This window comes from Phaethon aethereus (genome assembly GCF_964289735.1).
Source record: "Phaethon aethereus genome assembly, chromosome: W".
In the NCBI taxonomy this organism is placed as follows: Eukaryota; Metazoa; Chordata; class Aves; order Phaethontiformes; family Phaethontidae; genus Phaethon; species Phaethon aethereus.
In genome coordinates this window covers 10699293-10724328 of record NC_138581.1, presented here as the reverse complement: position 1 = coordinate 10724328, position 25036 = coordinate 10699293, and the positions used below count along the sequence as shown (strand labels likewise).

Sequence of the window (25036 nt, the reverse complement as noted above, 5' to 3'; positions counted from 1 at the left end):
CCAGGCATTCATTCAGGAACACCCACATGTTGACACACTGATAAAGTTCTGTTGAAGTGGGAACAAAGAGGTTGCACCTTGAGCAGGTACATGGGATGGAAGAGGACAAGCTGCCCAATGAGCTGTGAACGGGTGGGGTAGTTTCTGGCAGGAAGGGCAAAAGCAGGGAAAGGAGTTTTGAGGAGGTGACTGTAGCTAGCCAGGATTTTTAATAGCCAGCTTCACAGGACTGGGCTAACAGCTGCAGCACAGGCTTAGCCAGCAGTGCAGTTCTCATACCTGCACAGCTCTGAGATGGTGTCGCATCACATGTAATGTGATTCTGTGTTTGAAAAAGCCTAATTTTTTCTCCTGTGGAAGCTGACTTGGTTAAGTGTCCAGGCCTGCTGGGTATATCCGTCTTTTTTCCCTCTCCGCATTTTAGAAGAGGTTGAGTTGATGTGTGAAGGAAAAAGAAGTACCTCTTGTGTTTTCCTGACACTGGATGTGTTTAATTATCAGTCTTATTGCAGATACCTGTCCTGGTTTTAGCCAGGGTAGAGTTAATCTTCTTCACAGAAGCTAGTGTGGGGCTATGTTTTGGATTTGGGATGAGAAAATGTTGATAACATGCTGATGTTTTGAGTTGTTGCTAAGTAGGCAAGGACAGTCCAGCTTCTCGTGCTGGCCTGCTAGCAAGAAGGCTGGGGGTGCACGGGAAGCTGGGAGGGGACACAGCCAGGACAGCTGACCCAGGCTGGCCAAAGGGATATTCCCTACCATATGACGTCATGCTCAGTATATAAATCTGGGACGAAGAAGAAGGAAGGGGTGGAGGGATGTTTGGAGTTATGGAGTCTGTCTTCCAAAGAAGCCATTACGTGTGATGCAGCCCTGCTTCCCTGGAGATGGCTGAACACCTGCCTGCCCATGGGGAGTGGGGAATGGATTCCTTGTTTTGCTCTGCTTGCGTGCGCAGCTTTTGCTTTCCCTATTAAACTGTCTTTATCTGAGCCCATGAGGTTTTTCACTTTTACGCTTCCGATTCTCTCCCCCATCCCACCGTGGGGGATTGAGCGAGCGGCTGCGTGGTGCTTAGTTGCTGGCTGGGGCTAAACCACAACAGTCCCCCAATGCCCCTGGGCTCCATGGTGATTAATAGTGTCTTGAAGCTATGTCATCTTGGGGGTTCCTCTATGTACACTCTGCCTAATGCACCAACTCTCACTGACCTAGAAGATGACACAGATGAGGAAGGTAAGGTCCTGTTAACAGGCTGGAAAATATGCTCTGTCTCATACCTTTTGCTCTGTTAGGGTAACGTTAGGATATAGCACATGGATATAGCAACAGAAAAGGTCACTCCAAGTAGATGTAGTCCCCTACAGCCTTGACAGACAGATCTGTATGCTATGAATCTCATGGGGATTGTTAATGCTGCCAGTCGCTAGTATTATATGCATCCTCTTTTAACAGCCTGGCAGCCCTCCTGTTCTGCCTTTCCCCTATTTAAATTTTTAACTGAGGCTTCCTCCAGTGATTCAGCTTCTAAAGTCTTTGTGTGCTCATGGTGTTACATGAACAAAAGACAACAGTTTTTGTCTTGGTAGTGAAAAGACAGCTGGATATGCTATTTGGAACTGGAAAAATAACTCTGGTAAATACATGTAAGTGTGAGGTGGCGCTGGAAAATGTGTGTTTCCAGACTGCCTAAAAATGCTGGGCATCCTGTAGTTTGGAGAGAAAAAGAAGAAAAAAAGCCCACTCCTTTTCTCAGAGCTCTTACAGTCTAACAAGACTGGAAGAAGTAAGAAGATAAGAACAGAGCCAGGTGTCATGCTGACTTCTTAAAAAGTTGCTATTTAATTTCAGTCTTATCTCTGAATCTCTATAGCTCTTGTAGCTTCTAAATGTGGCTGAAAGTTTCTTTTTGCACATTCCAGCTTGATTGCAGTCCTGATTTTCTAGCCATCGTAATGAAATGGGCCAAATACTGCTTATATTTAGCCACTCAAACCACTGATGAACTTATAAGATACACTGAGAAAAAAATACGTCCCCACAAGAGTTCTCATCCTGACTTTCATGGAAAATTCTTCTGAAGAGTATAGCTCTTGTGTCCCCCCCCTTCCCCTCCACCTAGGGGAGGTGCCTTGCTGGACCTGCTGTTTACAAACAGAGAAGGACTGGTCAGAGATGTGGTGGTCGGAGGCCATCTTGGGCTTAGCGACCATGACATGATAGAATTCTTGATTGTGAGGGAAGTAAGGAGAGGGGTCAGCAAAACTGCTATCATGGACTTCCGGAGGGCAGACTTTGGCCTGTTCAGGTCACTGGTTGAGAGAGTCCCTTGGGAGACAGTCCTGAAGGACAAAGGGGTCCAGGAAGGCTGGACAGTCTTCAAGAAGGAAATCTTAAAGGTGCAGGAGCAGGCGGTCCCCATGTGCCGTAAGAAGAGCTGGCGGGGAAGGCGACCGGCCTGGCTGAACAGGGAGATTTTGCTGGGACTCAGGGAAAAGAGGAGAGTTTATCACCTCTGGAAGAAGGGGAAGGCAACTCATGAAGAGTACAAGGATCTCGTTAGGTCAAGCAGGGACAAAATTAGAAAGGCAAAAGCCCAGCTAGAGCTCAGTCTGGCCACAGTCGTAAAGGATAATAAAAAATGTTTTTACAAATATATTAACAACAAAAAGAGAGGCAAGGAGAATCTCCATCCTCTACTGGATATGGCGGGGAACATTGTCTCCAAGGACGAGGACAAGGCTGAGGTACTTAATGCCTTCTTCGCCTCAGTCTTTAATAGCCACTCCAGGTATCCACAGGATATTCAGCCCCCTGAGCTGGAAGACGGGGATGGAGAGCACAATGTACTCCTCATCATCCAGGAGGAAGCAGTCAAGGACATGCTAAGCCACCTGGACACCCACAAGTCTATGGGGCCTGATGGGATCCACCCAAGAGTACTGAGAGAGCTGGCGGAGGAGCTTGCCAAGCCACTCTCCATCGTTTATCAGCAGTCCTGGTTAACAGGGGAGGTCCCAGAAGACTGGAGGCTTGCCAATGTGACGCCCGTCTACAAGAAAGGCCGGAAGGAGGATCCTGGGAACTACAGGCCTGTCAGCCTGACCTCTGTTCCAGGGAAGATTATGGAGCAGTTGGTTTTGAGAGTGCTCACAGGGCATCTGCAGAACAGCCAAAGGATCAGGCCCAGCCAGCATGGGTTCATGAAAGGCAGGTCCTGCTTGACCAACCTGATCTCCTTCTATGACCAGGTGACCCGCCTAGTGGATGAGGGAAAGGCTGTGGACGTTGTCTACCTCGACGTTAGTAAAGCCTTTGACAGCGTCTCCCACAGCATTCTCCTGGAGAAACTGGCGGCTCGTGGCTTAGACGGGTTTACTCTTCGCTGGGTGAGGAACTGGCTGGATGGCCGAGCCCAGAGAGTTGTGGTGAATGGCGTTAAATCCGGCTGGCGGCCGGTCACGAGTGGTGTTCCCCAGGGCTCGGTTCTGGGACCAGTCTTGTTCAATATCTTTATAGATGATCTGGATGAGGGAATTGAGTGCTCCCTCAGTAAGTTTGCAGATGACACCAAGCTGGGTGGGAGTGTTGATCTGCTGGAGGGTAGGAGGGCTCTGCAGAGGGATCTGGACAGGCTGGATCGATGGGCAGAGGCCAACTGTATGAGGTTTAATAAGGCCAAGTGCCGGGTCCTGCACTTTGGCCACAACAACCCCATGCAATGCTACAGGCTTGGGGAGGAGTGGCTGGAGAGCAGCCCGATGAAAAAGGACCTGGGGGTGCTGGTTGACAGCCGGCTGAACATGAGCCGGCAGTGTGCCCAGGTGGCCAAGAAGGCCAACAGCGTCCTGGCCTGTATCAGGAATAGTGTGGCCAGCAGGAGTAGGGAAGTGATTGTGCCCCTGTACTCGGCACTGGTGAGGCCGCACCTTGAATACTGTGTTCACTTTTGGGCCCCTCACTACAAGAAGGATGTTGAGGTGCTGGAGCGTGTCCAGAGAAGGGCAACGAAGCTGGTGAGGGGTCTGGAGCACATGTCTTATGAGGAGCGGCTGAGGGAACTGGGGTTGTTTAGTCTGGAGAAGAGGAGGCTGAGGGGAGACCTTATCGCTCTCTACAACTACCTGAAAGGGGGTTGTGGCGACGAGGGTGTTGGTCTCTTCTCCCAAGTAACTAGTGATAGGACAAGAGGAAATGGCCTCAAGTTGCGCCAGGGGAGGTTTAGATTGGATATTAGGAAAACTTTCTTCACTGAGAGGGTGGTCAGGCATTGGAACAGGCTGCCCAGGGAGGTGGTGGAGTCACCATCCCTGGAAGTGTTCAAAAAACGTGTGGATGTGGCGCTTCAGGACATGGTTTAGGGGACATGGTGGTTCTGGATTAATGGTTGGACTTGATGATCTTAAAGGTCCTTTCCAACCTAGTGATTCTGTGATTCTGTGATTCTGTGATTCTTCAGCAGCATTAGAATTCAAAATCATGTTCTGCAAGAACTTGCAGCTACACGATCCCAAAATGGTCCTGTAGAAAGGCTCTGTGGTGGTTGTGGGTCACAAGTTGAATGTGAGTCAGAACATGTGGCTGTTGAAAAGGACACTGATGTCACACTGGAATGTATGAAAAAATGTATATGTCTCCAAGTTCCACAAAGTCTTCTGTCAAGAGAAAAAGAATAAAATGTTTCCCCTGTCCTCCTTAGTAAAAAAAAAAAAAGTAGGGCAAAAAAGGGATGGTGGGTAGAACAGAATTAATGAGCTTCACCTGCAGTAAGGAAGATTCAGGATCCACATGAGGAAAGCTTCTAAGTGATAACAATGGATTCAGGTTGACTGCCTGGAGATTGTGGCATCTCCAACACTGGAGGACTTTAAGAAAAGATTAGACAAACACCTCTCAGGAGTGACATCTGTAAAGCTGATCCTGCTTTATGCCAAGGGAGGACTAGAGGGCAGCTTGATGTCTTTTTTCAGCCATCTGATTTTGACTCTGTGGTTTGTTTTCCTACCGGAGATTAAAATTTTTCTCACTTTGTTTTTTTTTAACACAGGGAACTTAATCCTTTCCAAGAAGTATAAATATAATAGTTTGGTTTAGTTCTTCCTCAAAAGTTTTATTAATAAGTATCAAATAGATTGACTTTTTGCAGCTGAGTCACAGTCTGTTTTCCAAATGTGTTTCATGAAGATTTTTTTTCTGTTTTCAGGTAATGGAGACAAACCAGAGAAGCCACACTCTGATTCTCATAGTCTTGTCTTTGAATTAGACCCATGCAATGGGAATAGGATAGTTTGTCTTGTTTATAAGCACACTAAACCAGGTAAGACAGAAAAGACCAAAGTTAGCCATCTCTTGTGGATTGTATCTGGAGGCCATATACGTAAAATCATCTTACATTTCTGATCTTTGCAATTTGTAGATGAACATTTATTGGGACATCCTGTCTCCACTGAAGTCAAGGGCTAAACCTTACAGAGACTTAACTGGAGCTAACATTTTCCCTCCTTTTAATCATAGAATCATAGAATGGTTTGGGTTGAAAGGGACCTTAAAGATCATCTGGTTCCAACCCTTTTCCATTAAGCAGTACATTAATAGATTGCCATCTACATTTTGGTATTGATCTTCTGTTTATCTTTTTCAACACTTTGCTGAGGATGGTTTCAATGGGATTTATAATGTCATAACCCCTACAGTTTTATTTCTTGACTTCATTAATGGAAAACTGATAGGGAAAACACTGAGAGATGAGAACTCGCAGGGCATAACGTTGTGGTGGCATCTGGGAACCAAAAAAACCCCACAAATGTTGTGGTCACTTCTAGATGTAAAATCAGGTTGAAGAGAAACAAACACAAAATCCTTTGTGTAAAGAGTTAAAAAAACCTGTATCACTGTGTGTGTGAAGAGAGGGAGGGAGGCTATATTTTAAGAAGTTCAACTAGTTTGTTTCCAATTTATAAGCACTTTTAAATTCCAAGGGTTTTTAATCTCTTTTGCTTCTCCTGTATCTAATGTGATTCAGTTTCATCTCCTCCCTTTGCTTTTCCTCCTGTGGTTTAAATCAGAAGTTGCTCCTGATTGGAGTCACACTGCAGGAAAGGTAGTGTTAGGTTTGTGTCTGGTTCTCCTCTTCCCTGTCTGGAATGTGGGGCAGTTCCAGGGCTGTAGCTGTGCCTTATGTGTCCTTATCACAAGGCACTCTGCGTGGTCCTGTAAACTGCAAACTGATAAGTGGTGTATGATTAAAATCAAGTCTCATGGGTGAGGGGAAACAGGGTAGAAATGTCTAATTGCAGTTTTATTTTAACCTCTTCCTTCTCCACCATCCTGCCCTTCAGCAATGGTTTAACATGTATAAACCCATAACCATCAACACAGCTCTCCTCTTTCTTTGAAGAAGCTGATTCCTTTGTGAACAAGCTGGACGCCAATAAGGTATTTAAAAGCAAAAACAAAACTCCAGTATTCAAAAAGAAGCCACCCTCCCAGCCAGCAGGCTCCCAAAAGAGCCACACGAGCATGACCTCCTCCAAGACATCCTCACTAGCTTGGAATTCTTCAAGGAAGTGAGACCCCCAGATCTGACCCTGGACAGCATTTGCAAAAAGCTTTGATGTTCCCTGATGCAGTCTCAGTGGTTCAGACCAAGTTCCTTGTGCATGAATGTGCCCATGGAAAACACATTGCAGCATTTACATGAAATATAGCCATGATGTACTTTGACATGGGAGGGATATAGTTCCTGGAGACTCAGAAAAAACTTGAGATATTGATTCAATTCCCTTCTGCTACTTGCAGCATGTACTTTTCAGAGGGCATAAAGCCACCCTTGATGTCACAGCTCTGTAGGGAAACTGTTATTCCTGTGCAACTACAGTAGTGAAATGAAAGCAAGTGTAAGTCACTGCTGAGTCAGTGGTGTTGAGTCCCATAAACCAGGAGAACACCTTGGTTTGTCACACAGTCATTTGCAAAGTTGACCATTCAAACAGCCTTTGTCAATTGTTAATTGGACAGGATCTGACCAGGGGCCACTGAGATCCTAAAGCCTTAGAAACCCCTGATGCTGTTTTCTATACTGTAAGTTTTCAGGTTAGAACTGCAGTTTAACCCATCCACTGCTGGTTTTCAATTGCATCTGATTGTTTCCATTAATTTTTTATGCCATTCCGTCTTCTTAGATATGCTGGAAACACATGGTAGCAACCAACACATTTTGTGCCTAAGCAGGGAAATCAAAGTCACCATCTTCAAATAAGCATTGATTATTTAAACAGCATCATCTTTTATTTATAAAACAGTCACATAATTGCATAAGACAAACCTACTTCACAGGGATGTTGTGAGGCTTTCACAAGTATTTGTATGGCCTTCAGAAAGACAAAACCACCCTGTAAGTGCTTAATAGCATTTTAATAAAGATTTGAATATTTTCCTCCAGAGTGATTGTCTATTTGAAGATGCTTTTGGGAGCACATGCACAAGGATGTATGGTAAGAGCAGGGTGAAGGCTGGATTGTTTGGGGTTTTTTTAATGCAGTGGAGAATCTCTCACTGAGAAGGGATGGATTACAGTGTCTTTTAGCTAATCCCATCTTGAGCTACTCTGAAGTTCCCAGTTTAGTTCACATAGACCAAAAGACCCCAGCTCTGGCATGCTTTGCTGGCTTCCAGCACTGCCCAGCTGTAGTTGCTCAAGACCCCTCCAGGCATTGCCTGGCAACTGCCCTCTACCACCCCCAAAAGAGAGAAAATCCTCTAATGCTCTTCAGCTCTCTTAAGCCAATGTACATCTTGTGCTGGGTGAAGATCTGCTGTAGCTGTTCTACTAATTTAAGGTCAGCTCTAATGAGGAAGCAGAGATGTACCTACCACTCCACCCCATGCCACAGTAATACATTAGTAATCCTTTTAATAGTGAGATGTGAATGATCATTAAAGCCAGTAAGTGCCATTTTCTGGAATTCTGCGCAGTAGTAATGTTCTGTCACTTCCTACCCTTGGAGATCCCTGTGTTGTGTTTGTGGTACCCAGCCCTGGGACTGCAGTCATGTGCTTGACATACACACCATATTTGCTTAAGCACTTTATAGAAAAGTTAAGACTGTTGTCACCCAGCCTGAGGACAGGCAGCTTCTGATACTGTTTTACTTTTAATCAGATGATACCTCAAATTTGTAAGGCTGTTGCAGGTCCACTTCCTCATTCAGATGGAGGTGGCAGAATTCCTGCAGGAGCATGACAGCCTATTCCCATGTTTGTCATGCATTCAGAATGGAGAAAAGGGGGGTGGGGTGTTTAAGCGTTTGTAGATGCTGCCACAGAAGTTGTCTGAATCCTTTCATATGGTGGTAGTTAAAGTCTAGCCCATCAGTAACACACATGGTTCCATCACACCAATGTAGCACAAAACATCTCCTAATGTTTTCCAGCAGAGCTGTGTCAGGATTTAGGAGACCTGGTAGTTCAATTTACTAATTTACTGGTGCTTCGTTCTCTGGTTTTCACTCGTGCTCCCCTGACTAAGTCTTATTTCAGCCCTATTGGATCTTGTATTTTGATTGCTATGATCACACAGGTATCTGGAGTCTTGCAGCTTTGCTTTGCTTTTCTCTAGAATGTGATGTTGTTTTGGGTTTTTTTTGTAGATTATTACACAGGGAGATTCAATAATTTCTTCATGGGGACAGCTTCTAGCAGTTTCTCACAGAAGCCACCCCTGCAGCCTCCCCCCCGCTACCAAAACCTTGCCATGCAAACCCAATACACCTGCTTTCAGGTGAGCTGAATCGCCCTCTGGCTCTCCAGTCACTGCAATAACCAGATAGATCTCTAGCTAACAGGTAGCCAATTTGGTGCCTAAACTGAGGTATCTGAATGTCAAGATGAATCCCATGCTAGAGAATTAGTGTACCCCAAATTGTGTATACATAATGCATGGGGCTCCTCTCTGCACAACTCTTTTGCTCTCTGAGAACGGAGAATGCACTCTGCCGCAATAGGGTCACTTGATCCAAATAAAAAGGCTTCATGACCATTTAATCTTGGGCTTATCTCCTCTCCTTGCAAGCTGAGCAGTGTAAAAGCAAAACAGGTCACTCATGCGAAGACGACCATTCCCCAGCCAGCAATTGCCATGAAGACCCTGGGGGGCAGGTCCCGGGAGGGGTTTATGGCGTAGCCTGTGTTCATCCCCAGGCCTATGCCCAGGACCAGGATACCCGTGAGTAGGGCCTGTGTGCCTTTCAGGGCTCCATTGTTTTTCTCATCGTGGATGATCAGAATGCCCAGGAGCAACATCACTGTTGCCATAAACTGCAGGAGCAGGGAAGGGGAAACAGGTCAGGAGAGAGAATGGCAAAGGCAGATGGATCCCACTCAGCAGAGGAAGAGACTTCCCAGAATGGAAGAGCAGGTGGGATTCATGGTCTGATCAAGTCAAGGAGGACCCCAATGTTATTCCTTCCTCACAGGTGGACTGAAGAAAAGTCTTGACTCATTTCCCAGCAAAAACGTCTCCACCTTATCACCAAAAATGCTCTAGGACTGATATGAACTTCTCAGCACTGTCCTCTCCCTCCACCTTTCAAGTTAGGGACATGGGTTATTTTAAGTACATTTTGTCTAACAGAGGCAGAGCCGTAACAAACTAATGAGACAAATCTGATCCTCCCTAGAGGGAATGATGTTTTATATAGCCTGTCACATCAGTCCTTTCAGGACTAAAAGCAGATACCAGGTTCTCACTGGGAAACTGAATCTCCTATCTGTGACAGTACGTAGTTAGCATTTGTAGATCTGCAGTGCCGAAGACATCAGGAACTGTGGTTTGAATAGAGGTGATGATTCCTGTCTCTTTCTGCTTCAGAAAATGCATCTGGAGAGCCTTGGACTGCTTGCAGAGATGCCAGCAAAAGCAGAAACTCTGCAGCTCTTGGCAACGCAACTGTCACTGTCATTTGCTTTCTTGTGCAGCAAGGACACTGCATGCTCCACAGGAGGCTGAGTGGTTCCCATCTGTACACTCTCCAGCTCTCACCATCCTCCTCATCATGCCCAGGCAAGAGTTTTTTCAGCTCAGAGACAAAAGCACAGGCTTCCTCAGATTTGAATTGGAAGAGAATCTTCCTTCTCCAGTGTCCCAGTGCTCCACATCCCCTGAGACATCCCCTTCTTATTTCTGGGCATCTGGACATTGCGTTGTATGCTGGGAATCAACTGTACACAGTCTAAATTGGACTGTTCAAACCCTAGAGGTTCAATCCAGACAGGCTGTGTTCATGTGAAAACAGTCCTGGGCCCTCTGTGCTGGTGAGGGGCAACCAGCAGAGCTGCCTGGGAGCATGGAGCGGGTGTAGGATCCAAAAAAGGGTAAGAACAGTTCAGGGAACTGCCCAGAACCCAAAGGAGATGGTTGCTGATATAGCTCAGCTTCTCACTTCCCATTGCTTGGGCTGTGTGCAGGGAAAGTGCCTGGAGGACACTTGGACCAAGCTGCGGAGCAGCCTGAAGGCTGCTCAGCCACCAAGGTGCCTTGAATGCTACCTGTCAGGCACCTGCCTGGATGGTGGGCTCCTTGGAGTAGAGGCTGTGATTGTGTCTGTGCATGTAGGGCTGTGAGTCCCCTGTAGCAGACCTGCACAAGCGCCCGTTACCACCCACCTTCTCCTACCACACCATGGTGGTCCCCACTGACCTCTGTGAAGAAGCCCCCCAGCAAGGATACATAGGGAGCAGGGTAAGTGGAGAAGATCAATGCTGTAGCAGTTGAGCCTGTTACTGTAAAGTTCCCCTTGGTGTAGTCGTACAGAGCATCTAGGAGAAATGGGAATTACGGGAGTTAGCACAGAGTTCATCCCACATGGCATGTACACAAGTCCACCTGTTGCAACCAGCATGGACACCAAGGGGAAGAGAGGCAATGGGAGATATGATGGAAGCGACACACCCTTCACAGGACATGATCTCACCAACTTTGGTCTGCAGTTGCTTCCTTACACCTACCAGCTCCCTGTCCCTGCTCCAAGAGCCTGGGGCAGGCTGGGTGCTCTGGATGCACTTGAGGCCTCCATCCCTCTGCCCCTCGGAGACTGAGACATGCTGGAGCTAATGGGTGGTGGGTCCTCTGCTCACAACTCAAAACCACAGATGAAAAAATAACTGCTGTCCTGTTTTCCACAGACTAGCAGAGTCCCCCAGAGCTCCAGCTGTACCTAATACATGGTAGTCCATCTAACTTGATCCCTTGCAGACCCTTGGAAACAAAATGCTGACAAAATGCAGCTACCAGCCTTGAGACTGGTTTTGGCAATGCCCTGAGCAAAAGGAGCTGTGTTCTCCAGGAACTGTACATCCTTCCCAGAAATATCTGGGCCCTGCACTGGCCTTGAGCTATAAAGGTCTGTCCCACAAGCCAGGAGCTTGCCCTCCTGTCCTGGTTTCAGCTGGGATAGAGTTAATTTTATTCCTAGTAGCTGGTATAGTGCTGTGTTTTGGATTTAGGATGAGAATAATGTTGATAACATACTGATGTTTTAGTTGTTGCTAGGCAATGCTTATACTAAGTCAAGGATTTTTCAGCTTCTCATACTGCCCTGCCAGCAAGGAGGCTGGGGGTGCACAAGAAGCTGGGAGGGGACACAGACAGGACAGCTGACACAAATTGGCCAAAGAGAGATTCCATAGCATATGACGTCATGCTGAACAATAAAACTGGGGGGAGTTGGCCAGGGGATGGCAGCTGCTGCTAGTGGACTGGCTGGACATTGGTGGTAAGCAATTGCATTGTGCATCACTTGTTTTGTATATTCTTTTATCATGATTATTTTCCCTTCCTTTTCTGTCCTATTAAATTCCACTGGCGGGGGGAAGTGAGAAAATGGCTGTGTGGTGTTTAGCTGCCTGCCAGGTTAAACCACACCACCTCCTCACCCAGACATCATGCTGGGTACTGTAATAGGAAATATTTTTGACAACCTGTGAGTTAAGACTGAAATGGTGCCCACAGCAATCCCTATGATAAATATACAACCATACCATAGTAGAGGTCAAAGATGGTGGCTGGTGCTGTAAAGGAGCCCAGGAGGATGATCAGATAAGCTGGGAGCTTTCTCCAGGGGAGGTTTCCTAAAATGCAGTGTGTGACGGTGATGGCAGCATTCAGATGAGCTCCTGCAAAATCATAGCAAAAGAGAGTGGCCTCAGCCCTGATGCAGCTGTTTTGGAGCATGCCCCACCCCACAGTAATCGCCCGGACCTTGCTCCAGAACACCAAGATTCTCCCAGGACAGGGTCTCCCTCCTGCACAAACTCAAAGCTGACCCATTTTCCCTGGGCAGCTCAATGATTCAGGGCATAGCACTCCTAGCTTTTAGAGTACTAAAGTTAGATGACCATAGGCTGCCTCCGGAGAGTGAGTCATCTCATCTGTCAGAGATGCCTCTCTTGGCATGGCATGAGTCTCCCTCTGTATGGGCTTCTCTCTATTCAGCTTAAGGGGAGCCCAAACCTTAGACTCATCACCCACCTTTTATATGGCTACAGGTAGATGAGGCAAATCTTATCCCAAACAATCACAAGGCCTTCTGAAAACATCTGATAGACAAGGAGAGCCTGATCCTGGCAGAGCTGAGCACCCCAGCTGATGGGAGCTGCCAGCTCTTAGCACATCTGGCAGCAAGGCATGAGATGCTGGGAAAAAACCTGCAAGATCAGCCACTGAGGCCCCATAACTTCATGTCTGCAAAGCAAAACCTACAAAGGGCTGTCAGCAGAGACTCAGCCTAGCTCTTGGATGTCACTGCATTGAGAAGGGGTTACCAGGATGGTCATTCCTGCAGAGTTAGTAATCTTGGACTTCATTTCCTTAAATCTTTTAGTACGTGGCTTTCATACAGTGCAAGACCAGTTTTCCCTGTTTTAAGGGGACACTTTCTATGGAGGAGGTTGGTGTCACAATAGTGCTTTTGGAGAAAGACTTAAGTGGATCCAGGTTTGGTGCCCTCAGTGCAATCCACATTTGTTCTCCAGGCCTCATTTCCCCATGAGTCCAATGGAAATATATGCTTTTCCTGCCTAGTAGGTGTAAACTTTGGGGGTCAATAAATGTTCCAACCTTAGTGGCCTTCTCCTATTCCAGACTCAGAAAGGGGTAAGATCCAGACACACATCATCTCATCAAAGTGCAGGACATAGTGAAGTGAAAGTGCATGTATCGCCTTGCTACAGTCCCACAACCACAACTGAAATGGGGGGAGACCCCTTTTTCTTTGATCCTCTGACACTTTGTGGGCATGAACAACCATTTCAGAGATCACAAGAAGCATCTTGTGACACAAATGAAGACAAATCACAATGCCAAGGATCTCTGATGCTGGCTCCACAGCTAGCCTGTTGCTGGCTGAGTTGAGACCCCTTCTCCTACCTCCCAGCCCTCAGCAGATCAGCTCCATCTCAAATGTGACCTGGGACTGCAGGGACCCCCTTTCCTCAGCCCATTTTCTCCAGGATGCCTCTACCAGCTCCAAAAGGACAGAGAGACCAAGAGCTGACTGCTTGTGTGGAAAAATTTTCCTTTCCAAGCCAGTCCCAGCCTTGGACATCTCTCTGCTCCAACAGTTCAAGAGCAAGGACTTGCTTTAATTTTCTGCCCACTAGAGCCCTTAATCTCTTGGTGCAAATGTATGCAGAAATTGCACAAGGCAAAGGTAATGCTCTGTCATGTGAGAGATACCACCCCATGGCCATGAAACACCACTTCCTGAGTATGCATGGAGCGTGTGGATGATAAGGAGAAAATTTGCATACCATTCCTTGTTGCAACATCAGCAGTAAGCTCTCCTTTGCAAAAAATTATTTACTTCCCCATGGGTCAGATTGGCAGCATGTTTTCAGAGCTCTTTATCTCCTCGGGCCATGATGGCATATTCCAAGCACCTAACGGGGGCACTGCTGAAACCTGGTTTTGCTGACTGCAAGGAGAAAGGATGGCCAAACCTCTGCCACCCTCCCTATCCTGCTTGCCCCTGTCTCAGCTCAGGACACGCATTTGGGGTCAGCATACTGTAGATATGCTGTGCCAGCATTGTCCCCTGCTTCTCCTGACCTTGCTGTGCCATCGCAACTCCTTGGCTTGACCTCAGACCTGCCCCCAACCCCCCCTGTGGACTTGGCTGTGATCACTGAGTCAGAAGGCTGACCCTGGTTATGGTCACCAGACCTGTTCTGCTCTTCTTTCTTGGGGATCATAGGACTGCATTTTTTTGCTGGTGAGGGCACTGCCCCACCTTGCCATGCCATCGCATGGCCCTCCACAGCCCGCTCCTGCTGTCCACAATGCATGTAGCCTTTATGGGACATAGAGATGTCCTATGCTCGAGTGTCCTGCTCACCAGAGATTCCTCTGGCTGCATGGATGCCCAAGGTAACACCAATGCCAAATCTCGAATTGATGCTCAGATGCTGCCCAAAGTCTCCTCTTCCTAATACCACTTGTGCCACAGAAGACAAACCAAAGACCTAGAGCATGGAAAAAGAAAGAAAGGAGTGTTAAAAGTAGTGTTATTGCTGTGGTGGACTGAGCTTCCTTGCCACTTTTTCTGCAGTACTAATAAACTCCCAAAGATGGGAAGATTCTAAGGTGCCCATGGTCAGGAGATGAAGCGAGAATGACCCTCCTCTGCAAAAATTGAAGAGGTACATGGGTTATTCCTCATTGGTGCCCATCACACCAAACCAGGCACTCTAGTCATAGTTGGGTATGGGGAGACAAACCCCAGACACCCACACCGAGGTCTGGGGCTCAATTGGGATCACTCACACAACCATGGTATGGGTGTCTGCACCTGAAGCCAGAGATGTGATCCAGGGGAGCATCAATGCAAACTGCCCAGAGACGGTGCCCAAGCTGGATGGAAGGAGGGTGTGCAAATTCTTGTCTTTTTTTTTCTGGTGTGCAATTTACTGACTAAAAATGTAGCTTGTGCAACACACAACTATTTGCCAAACTCAAATCTAATCTTGATAACTTATTCTAGCAAAAAACAAGGAAGGAAATTCTGGTTTGAATTTTCCTTTCAACACATATACTTTCAGTTTGAAAACAGCCAAAGTTTCAATATTTTTTTACTGACTAAAGGGGAACTTAAACTTAAAAAGAAAAGTAAACACTCTCCAGCAGGAAAATACATATTCAAGAAATTTCTCTGGCCTGAAAGTAAATTCTATTTCATTCTTTTAATGTGGTCAGAGGGTGGAAAAATCAGTTCTTTGCACAGCTCTTACACTGAAATCTGGAGAAGGACAAAGCTTCTCTTGAGGACTCTGCCTTGCAAACCACTTAGGGCTTAGAGAGTGTATCCTGCTCCTTGGACTACACTGATGTTTATTCAGGGTGACATGCCCCTCCAAGACAAAAAAATCAATATGTTCTCCAATATCTAAACTTCTGCTCTGGCCTGTCCTGTTTTGACTCAGATCTTTACTGGCCGCTCTGCCTGGATCCAAATGTTATCTCATGCATCTGCTCTCCCTCTTCCCTTTCAGACATCACCAAAATCCCCTGATCCCCAGAGATACTGTTCTTATCTCTTTTGTATACACAGACCACACTCTGTGCTCTACATGGAGCTACAGCCTCCACGGTGTGAGCCCTCCTCTCAGTCTGCCTCAGCAAAAGCCCCCAAAATCAGTCTGGGATGTCCCCCAGCATCTGCAAAGCCCTTACAAAAAATTGCCTATTCATCTCTGACTTTTCCAAAGCCACACCCAAGAGAAGCCAAATGCATAAGGCACAGATTTTGCAGGACAGCATGCAAGTGCAGAGGGGGCAGGGGGGCGCAGGGCAGGAGACATGGCTGTTGCAGCTGAACAGCACTATCCTGAAAAAAACCACAGGACAGGCCACAGAATCTATTTTTCAGCACAGATCCAAACCTCTAGTCTCTTCCTCTATTCTCACAGTCCCAAAATAGCCTTTTTTTGGTCCTACCTCCCTACTCCTTGTGCTGTTTACTCCCGCTGCCTGATTCCCTCCTTTATGAATATTGCCTGTCCATTAAAGCGAGAGGCCCTGGCTGAGCACTGTCATCCAACTAACAGCCAGTCAGGTGTCCCAGAGATGCACCCAGCACATTCCCGGTTGCACTGAGGGCCAGGGGGCTGCTGAAGAATTGGATGCTGGATGCTGTTTGTCACCAGCCATTGAGGAGGAGTCGTCCATGTGCAGTGTTCCTCCTCCTACTCTATTCCCTTGCAGGGATCAGTGAGGGAAGAGCCAACGTGAGCTGCAGGCTCCAAAGTCTGCTTTGGACTCTCAGAGTACAGAGAAAAGCCTTCTCCTCATGCTGCTTCCCAGAGACAGCCCTGGCAGGACAACCCTGAACTTGTTCTTTATCACCTGGGAACCTCCACCACGAAAGAAGGGATGGAAAAGGAAAGTGGTTTGTTCAGCTCCTGCTGAGGAGTCACAGATGTCTGTACTCTGACTTCCAATGCATGCAAAACTACCTGAGTAGTATAGGAGTGAACTTCAAGGAGCTGGATGTGCAATAAGATATGATAAAAAACAAACATCCTTTGCACATTCAGTTGTTGCCATTGAAAATAAGCACCTTTATCTGTACAGATAGCTGTGTCAAAAGATCCCCATGCTTACACAAATCTTATCTTCCTCCCATGCAAATCTCCAAGTATGAGTTATTTGGGTTATCCCCAGCCCTTCCATGACAACCTCTGTCCAATCCCAACTGCCTCTCTCAGCCCAGGCTAAGCCCAGGTGTAGTAAATTGGCAGACAGCTACTGGACCTTTTCAGAGCTGGCAGGCCTCATTGAGAGGGCTTTAAACTAGAATTGGAGGGGGGAGGGGATAAAACCGGGCTCACTAGAGTTGAACCTAGGGGTAGGTTCAACGTGCCAGAGTTGAAATCTATAGCCCGGCTCAGGTGCATCTACACCAATGCACGCAGCATGGGCACCAAACAGGAGGAGCTGGAAGCCATTGTGCAGCGCGACAGCTATGACGTAGTTGCCATCACAGAAACATGGTGGGATGCTTCTCATGACTGGAGTGCTGCAATGGATGGCTATAAGCTCTTCCGAAGGGATAGAATGGGAAGGAGAGGCGGTGGGGTGGCTCTGTATGTTAGGGAGTGTTTTGATTGCATAGAAATCGAAGATTGTGAAGACCAAGTAGAGTGCTTGTGGGTAAGGATGAGGGGGAAGGCAAATGAGGCAGACATCCTGCTGGGAGTCTGTTACAGGCCACCCAACCAGGATGAAGAGACGGATGAGACATTCTATAAGCGACTGGCGGAGGTCTCGCATTCGCTGGCCCTTGTTCTTGTGGGGGACTTCAACCTACCGGACATCTGCTGGAAGTATAACACGGCAGAGAGGAAACAGTCTAGGAGGTTCCTGGAGTGTGTGGAGGATAACTTCCTGATGCAGCTGGTGAGTGAGCCCACCAGGGGAGGTGCCTTGCTGGACCTGCTGTTTACAAACAGAGAAGGACTGGTGAGAGATGTGGTGGTCGGAGGCCGTCTTGGGCTTAGCAACCATGACATGATAGAATTCTCAGTTGTGAGTGAAGTAAGGAGAGAGGTCAGCAAAACTGCTATCATGGACTTCCGGAGGGCAGACTTTGGCCTGTTCAGGTCACTGGTTGAGAGAGTCCCTTGGGAGACAGTCCTGAAGGACAAAGGGGTCCAGGAAGGCTGGACAGTCTTCAAGAAGGAAATCTTAAAGGCGCAGGAGCAGGCGGTCCCCATGTGCCGTAAGAAGAGCTGGCGGGGAAGGCGACCGGCCTGGCTGAACAGGGAGATTTTGTTGGGACTCAGGGAAAAGAGGAGAGTTTATCACCTCTGGAAGAAGGGGAAGGCAACTCATGAAGAGTACAAGGATCTCGTTAGGTCAAGCAGGGACAAAATTAGAAAGGCAAAAGCCCAGCTAGAGCTCAGTCTGGCCACAGTCGTAAAGGATAATAAAAAATGTTTTTACAAATATATTAACAACAAAAAGAGAGGCAAGGAGAATCTCCATCCCCTACTGGATATGGCGGGGAACATTGTCTCCAAGGACGAGGACAAGGCTGAGGTACTGAATGCCTTCTTTGCCTCAGTCTTTAATAGCCACTCCAGGTATCCACAGGATATTCAGCCCCCTGAGCTGGAAGACGGGGATGGAGAGCACAATGTACTCCTCATCATCCAGGAGGAAGCAGTCAAGGACATGCTAAGCCACCTGGACACCCACAAGTCTATGAGGCCTGATGGGATCCACCCGAGAGTACTGAGAGAGCTGGCGAAGGAGCTTGCCAAGCCACTCTCCATCGTTTATCAGCAGTCCTGGTTAACAGGGGAGGTCCCAGAAGACTGGAGGCTTGCCAATGTGACGCCCGTCTACAAGAAAGGCCAGAAGGAGGATCCTGAGAACTACAGGCCTGTCAGCCTGACCTCTGTTCCAGGGAAGATTATGGAGCGGTTGGTTTTGAGAGTGCTCACAGGGCATCTGCAGAACAGCCAAAGGATCAGGCCCAGCCAGCATGGGTTCATGAAAGGCAGGTCCTGCTTGACCAACCTGATCTCCTTCTATGACCAGGTGACCCGCCTAGTGGATGAGGGAAAGGCTGTGGATGTTGTCTACCTGGACTTTAGTAAAGCCTTTGACAGCGTCTCCCACAGCATTCTCCTGGAGAAACTGGCGGCTCATGGCTTAGACGGGTTTACTCTTCGCTGGGTGAGGAACTGGCTGGATGGCCGAGCCCAGAGAGTTGTGGTGAACAGCGTTAAATCCGGCTGGCGGCCAGTCACAAGCGGTGTTCCCCAGGGCTCAGTTCTGGGGCCGGTCTTATTCAATATCTTTATTGATGACCTGGATGAGGGGATCGAGTGCTCCCTCAGGAAGTTTGCAGATGACACCAAGCTGAGTGGGAGTGTTGATCTGCTGGAGGGTAGGAGGGCTCTGCAGAGGGATCTGGACAGGCTGGTTCGATGGGCAGAGGCCAACTGTATGAGGTTTAATAAGGCCAAGTGCCGGGTCCTGCACTTTGGCCACAACAACCCCATGCAATGCTACAGGCTTGGGGAGGAGTGGCTGGAGAGCAGCCCGGCGGAAAGGGACCTGGGGGTGCTGGTTGACAGCCGGCTGAATATGAGCCGGCAGTGTGCCCAGGTGGCCAAGAAGGCCAACAGCGTCCTGGCCTGTATCAGGAATAGTGTGGCCAGCAGGAGTAGGCAAGTGATTGTGCCCCTGTACTCGGCACTGGTGAGGCCGCACCTTGAATACTGTGTTCACTTTTGGGCCCCTCACTACAAGAAGGATGTTGAGGTGCTGGAGCGTGTCCAGAGAAGGGCAATGAAGCTGGTGAGGGGTCTGGAGCACAAGTCTTATGAGGAGCGGCTGAGGGAACTGGGGTTGTTTAGTCTGGAGAAGAGGAGGCTGAGGGGAGACCTTATCGCTCTCTACAACTACCTGAAAGGGGGTTGTGGCGATGAGCGTGTTGGTCTCTTCTCCCAAGTAACTTGTGATAGGACAAGAGGAAATGGCCTCAAGTTGTGCCAGGGGCGGTTTAGATTGGATATTAGGAAAACTTTCTTCACTGAGAGGGTGGTCAGGCATTGGAACAGGCTGCCCAGGGAGGTGGTGGAGTCGCCATCCCTGGAAGTGTTCAAAAAACGTGTGGATGTGGCGCTTCAGGACATGGTTTAGGGGACATGGTGGTTCTGGATTAATGGTTGGACTTGATGATCTTAAAGGTCCTTTCCAACCTAGTGATTCTGTGATTCTGTGAGAGGGAGGATCTCATTTTGCTATGTTGGTCCAAAACAGGAAGGCACCTCACCCTCACCAGAGATCAATTCTGACTGCAAAGCCTTCCTCACTCTCTCCCCAAACACCTTTGAAGCAGCCCGAGAGCTCAAAACCACTTCACTTTTTCTGCATGAAACAGATCCCTCAGGCAAGTGGGGAGTCTCTGTATGATTTGGATAAGCACTATTAATTTGCCAGCCTAAGGCAACCAAAAACAAAATCCTGGCATGCTTTACGCCTGGTAATTACATTTCCTATTGGTGGGTTGTGGCTCCGGAGAGTTTCACAGGCGTTCCTTACCCTGGCAACCCCAAAAGGAAGAAGGATGAATGCTGTTCTCATTTCACAAAGGCTGACAGTGGTAGAGGAGTGAGGATCAGCTCCCCAAACCTGCACAGGGCTGCAAGCAGCTCCCCAGCCCACACCATCCCCTCTGGCACAGTGGGAAGAAAAGCCTCAATTCACTGCATGGGATCTTTCAGGGGTTTGGCACAAGCTTCGTGTTGCCCCATCTGACCAGACACTGATCTTCGGTTTCATTCCCAGATTCTTCCTCATTTTTCTCCTAGAAGTGAAACAGTAGCTCATCCCCATCTGCTTCACACTCTCCCAGTGCCCCACTCCCCCACATTGTCTTTTTCCTCCAGAAAGTTTTTGACAGATAGTCGGGTAGACCCCACTAGAGCAAAAGTGTAAGCAGCAGCAACCAGCTGCTGAGCAACCTGAGGATGTGGTAGGAAAGCACTGACCTTACAAATCGCTGCTGCAAACACTCTCTCACTTTACCCTGCATACACACACGCACATGCATGGACATGCATATCTGGTGCAGTCTCCTCCTTACCACGAGGATGAGCATCCCCAGTGCTTCTGCCAGCAGCTCCCTGACAGTGCCACTATGAATCATGAGCGCCTTTTGAATCTTCTCCAGCATTTTGCTCTCTGGCTCCAACTTGCAGCCGCGGGAGCTCCTGTTGTGACAGCACACTTCATTGCACTGAGCTAAGTTGCACTTTGAGACTTGGCACCCTCCTTTTACCCCCAGACACCTTCATTCATTTAGTTAATGATGAACAAGCCAATAAAGCAGTAGCTTGCTTCAAAGTCTTCCCCCACACACATGCCATCCTTTTAAAACTATATGGTAAGGCTGCAATATTTCTGCTACCGGGGCATTGCAGACAATGCACCTCTGCCCAGAAACAGCCTATCTCCATAGTGGTGGAGCTGTAAATAGACTTGGTGTCCTCCTAAAGCCTGTCTTTCTCCATAACATTTTCCACAGGCACTGAACAGGAATTTTGGCTGTGCTCTGCATTGTAACCCACTGGCTAATGGTTTGGTGCCTTTTTTTTTTTAAACACTGTCATGGTTTAGCCCCAGCCGGCAACTAAGCACCACGCAGCCGCTCGCTCACTCTCCCTCCCACAGCGGGACGGGGGAGAGAATTAGGAAAAACCTCGTGGGTTGAGATAAACACGGTTTAATAGGACAGAAAGAAAGAAGGGAACAATAATGATATTACCAACAAAGGAATGTATAAGAACAAGTGATGCCCAATACAGCAATTGCTCACCACCCCGTGATCGACAGCCCGTCCCCGAGCAGCGATTTCCGCCCCCCCGGCCAATTCCAGTTTATGTACTGGGCATGACGTCGTATGGTAGGGAATATCTCTTTGGCCAGTCTGGGTCAGCTGTCCTGGCTGTGTCCCCTCCCAGCTCCCCGTGCACCCCCAGCCTGCTCGCTGGCAGGCCAGCACAAGAAGCTGGACTGTCCTTGACGGCTCAGCAACAACCCAAAACATCAGCACATTATCAACAGTTCCTCATCCCAAATCCAAAACACAGTCTCACACTAGCTTCTGTGAGGAAAACCAGCTCTATCCTGGCTGAAACCAGGACAGTATCCACCCCTTATTCCATACCATTTACGTCATGCCCAGGTCCTATACTTTTCAATACATTCCAATTATTCATTATTACTCTTCCTGTCCTTTAATATATACACACAGATATCACTCTCTTAGTCCATGGGCCATCACTTAAAATGTCTATGGAGTTCAGTCAGTCCATGACTCTGGGCTTCATCCATCATAGCAGTCTCTCAGGGCAGGGGAGATGGTATGTGGTGTTGGATTGTCATCTGGCACGGTCCATGTCCATGATCTGCAGGTCGAAGATGTCGATCTCGAGGGATTTGTTGGGCGCAAGCTGCTGAAGCCAGTTCTGGTTTCATCACTGCTGCACGTTGCTTGGTTTCAGTGAAGCTCATTCTTCATCAGTCTGGGTGATTCTTACTATAATACCATTGATATGGTAGATAGCAGCCATAGTAGTAATGTCATTCTGAACAATTAACATAATACAATTCAAATCATTGACTGTTTTCACCCAAAATCAAGTCTCCTTGAGGTACACATCGGACTTCCCCATCCTTCCGCATTACCCACCAAGTGCACCCAGGTCCCTGGGCAAAGGCAATCCCACGAATGCGTTTGCCTTTTCCTAATGCAGGAGTAACCCAGACTGTCTTCCCCAGCATGTTTCTCACATGCACCACAGGGACTTTATCCCCTTCTACAGTACGTAGAAGTTTTGATTGGGCAGGGCCGGCTCTATTAGTAGATCCCCTAGTGTTGACTAACCAGGTGGCTTTTGCTAAATGTTTATCCCAATTTTTGAATGTCCCATCACCCATTGCTCTCAGTGTAGTCTTTAACAGTCCGTTGTATCGTTCAATTTTTCCGGAAGCTGGTGCATGATAGGGGATATGATACACCCACTCAATGCCGTGCTCTTTGGCCCAGGTGTCTATGAGGTTGTTTCGGAAATGAGTCCCATTGTCTGACTCAATTCTTTCGGGGGTGCCATGTCGCCATAAGACTTGCTTTTCAAGGCCCAGGATAGTGTTTCGGGCGGTGGCATGGGGCACAGGGTATGTTTCCAGCCATCCGGTGGTTGCTTCCACCATGGTAAGCACATAGCGCTTGCCTTGGCGAGTTTGTGGAAGTGTGATATAGTCAATCTGCCAGGCCTCCCCATATTTATATTTCAACCATCGTCCTTCATACCAGAGAGGCTTTAACCGCTTGGCTTGTTTGATCGCAGCACACGTTTCACATTCATGGATAACCTGTGCAATAGCATCCATGGTCAGGTCCACCCCTCGATCCCGAGCCCATCTATATGTTGCATCTCTTCCCTGATGGCCTGAGGTGTCATGGGCCCACCGAGCTATAAATAATTCACCCTTATGTTGCCAGTCCAGATCCACCTGAGCCACTTCAATCTTAGCAGCCTGATCCACCTGATGGTTGTTTTGATGTTCTTCGGTGGCCCGACTCTTGGGTACGTGAGCATCTACGTGACGTACTTTTATGACGAGATTCTCTAGTCGGGCAGCAATATCTTGCCACAATTCAGCAGCCCAGATGGGCTTGCCTCTGCGTTGCCAGTTGCTCTGCTTCCATTGCTGCAGCCACCCCCATAGAGCATTTGCTACCATCCATGAGTCAGTATAAAGATAGAGTACTGGCCATTTTTCTCGTTCAGCAATATCTAAAGCCAGCTGGATGGCTTTCACCTCCGCAAACTGACTTGATTCACCTTGTCCTTCAGCCACTTCTGCAACTCGTCGTATAGGGCTCCATACAGCAGCTTTCCACCTTCGATGTTTGCCTACAATACGACAGGACCCATCAGTATACAGGGCATATTGCCTTTCGTTCTCTGGCAGTTCATTATATGGTGGAGCCTCTTCAGCACGCGCCACCTCCTCTTCCGGTGATATTCCAAAATCTTTGCCTTCTGGCCAGTCCATGATCACTTCCAAGATTCCCGGGCGATTAAGATTTCCTATTCGAGCCCGCTGTGTAATAAGCGCGACCCACTTACTCCACGTAGCATCAGTCGCATGATGCGTAGAGGGGACCCTCCCTTTGAACATCCAGCCCAGCACTGGCAGTCGGGGTGCCAGGAGGAGCTGTGCTTCAGTACCAACCACTTCTGAGGCAGCTCGAACTCCTTCATATGCCGCCAATATCTCCTTTTCAGTTGGAGTATAGCGGGACTCAGATCCCCTATATCCTCGACTCCAAAACCCTAGAGGTCGACCTCGAGTCTCTCCTGGTGCCTTCTGCCAGAGACTCCAGGTAGGGCCATTCTCCCCGGCTGCCGTGTAGAGCGCATTTTTAACATCTTGTCCTGCCCGGACTGGCCCAAGGGCTACGGCATGAACTATCTCCTGTTTGATTTGTTCGAAGGCTTGTCGTTGCTCAGGGCCCCATTTAAAATCGTTCTTCTTCCGGGTCACTTGATAAAGAGGGCTTACAATCAGACTGTAATTTGGAATATGCATTCTCCAGAAACCCACAACACCCAGAAATGCTTGTGTTTCTTTTTTGCTAGTTGGTGGAGACATAGCTGTTATTTTGTTGATCACATCTGTTGGGATCTGTCGACGTCCATCTTGCCATTTTATTCCTAAAAACTGGATCTCTTGTGCAGGTCCCTTGACTTTACTTTGCTTTATAGCAAAACCAGCTTTCAGAAGGACTTGAATTATTTTCTTCCCTTTCTCGAAAACTTCTTCTGCTGTGTTGCCCCATACGATGATGTCATCAATGTATTGCAGATGCTCTGGAGCTTCACCCTGTTCCAGTGCAGTTTGTATCAGCCCATGGCAAATGCTAGGGCTGTGTTTCCACCCCTGGGGAAGTCGATTCCAGGTGTATTGGACACCTCTCCAAGTGAAAGCAAACTGTGGCCTGCACTCTGCCACCAAAGGGATTGAGAAAAACGCATTAGCAATATCAATGGTGGCGTACCACTTGGCTGCCTTTGACTCCAGTTCATATTGAAGTTCTAGCATGTCCGGCACAGCAGCGCTCAGTGGCGGCGTGACTTCATTCAGGCCACGATAGTCTACTGTCAGTCTCCACTCTCCATTAGACTTTCGCACTGGCCATATGGGGCTGTTGAAGGGTGAGTGAGTCTTGCTGATCACTCCTTGGCTCTCCAGCCGACGAATCAGCTCATGGATGGGGATCAGGGAGTCTCTGTTGGTGCGATATTGCCGCCGGTGCACTGTTGTGGTAGCGATCGGCACCTGTTGTTCTTTGACCCTGAGCAACCCCACCACAGAAGGGTCCTCTGAGAGACCAGGCAAGGTGGACAGCTGTTTAATTTCTTCCGTCTCCAAGGCAGCTACACCAAAAGCCCACCGGTA

The 25036-nt window shown here is 48.1% G+C and overlaps 1 protein-coding gene across 1 annotated transcript; it reads right to left on the bottom strand.

The window, feature by feature from the left end:
• Positions 1–9099: 9099 nt before the first annotated feature.
• On the bottom strand, positions 9100–20741 carry LOC309415123 (aquaporin-7-like; the record flags this gene model as incomplete). The annotated part of the gene is made up of 5 exons (XM_082012571.1): positions 9100–9315; positions 10697–10815; positions 12037–12171; positions 14391–14517; positions 20652–20741. 5 exons carry the CDS (start codon positions 20739–20741, stop codon positions 9100–9102), a joined length of 687 nt encoding a protein of 228 aa, XP_081868697.1.
• Positions 20742–25036: the final 4295 nt, after the last annotated feature.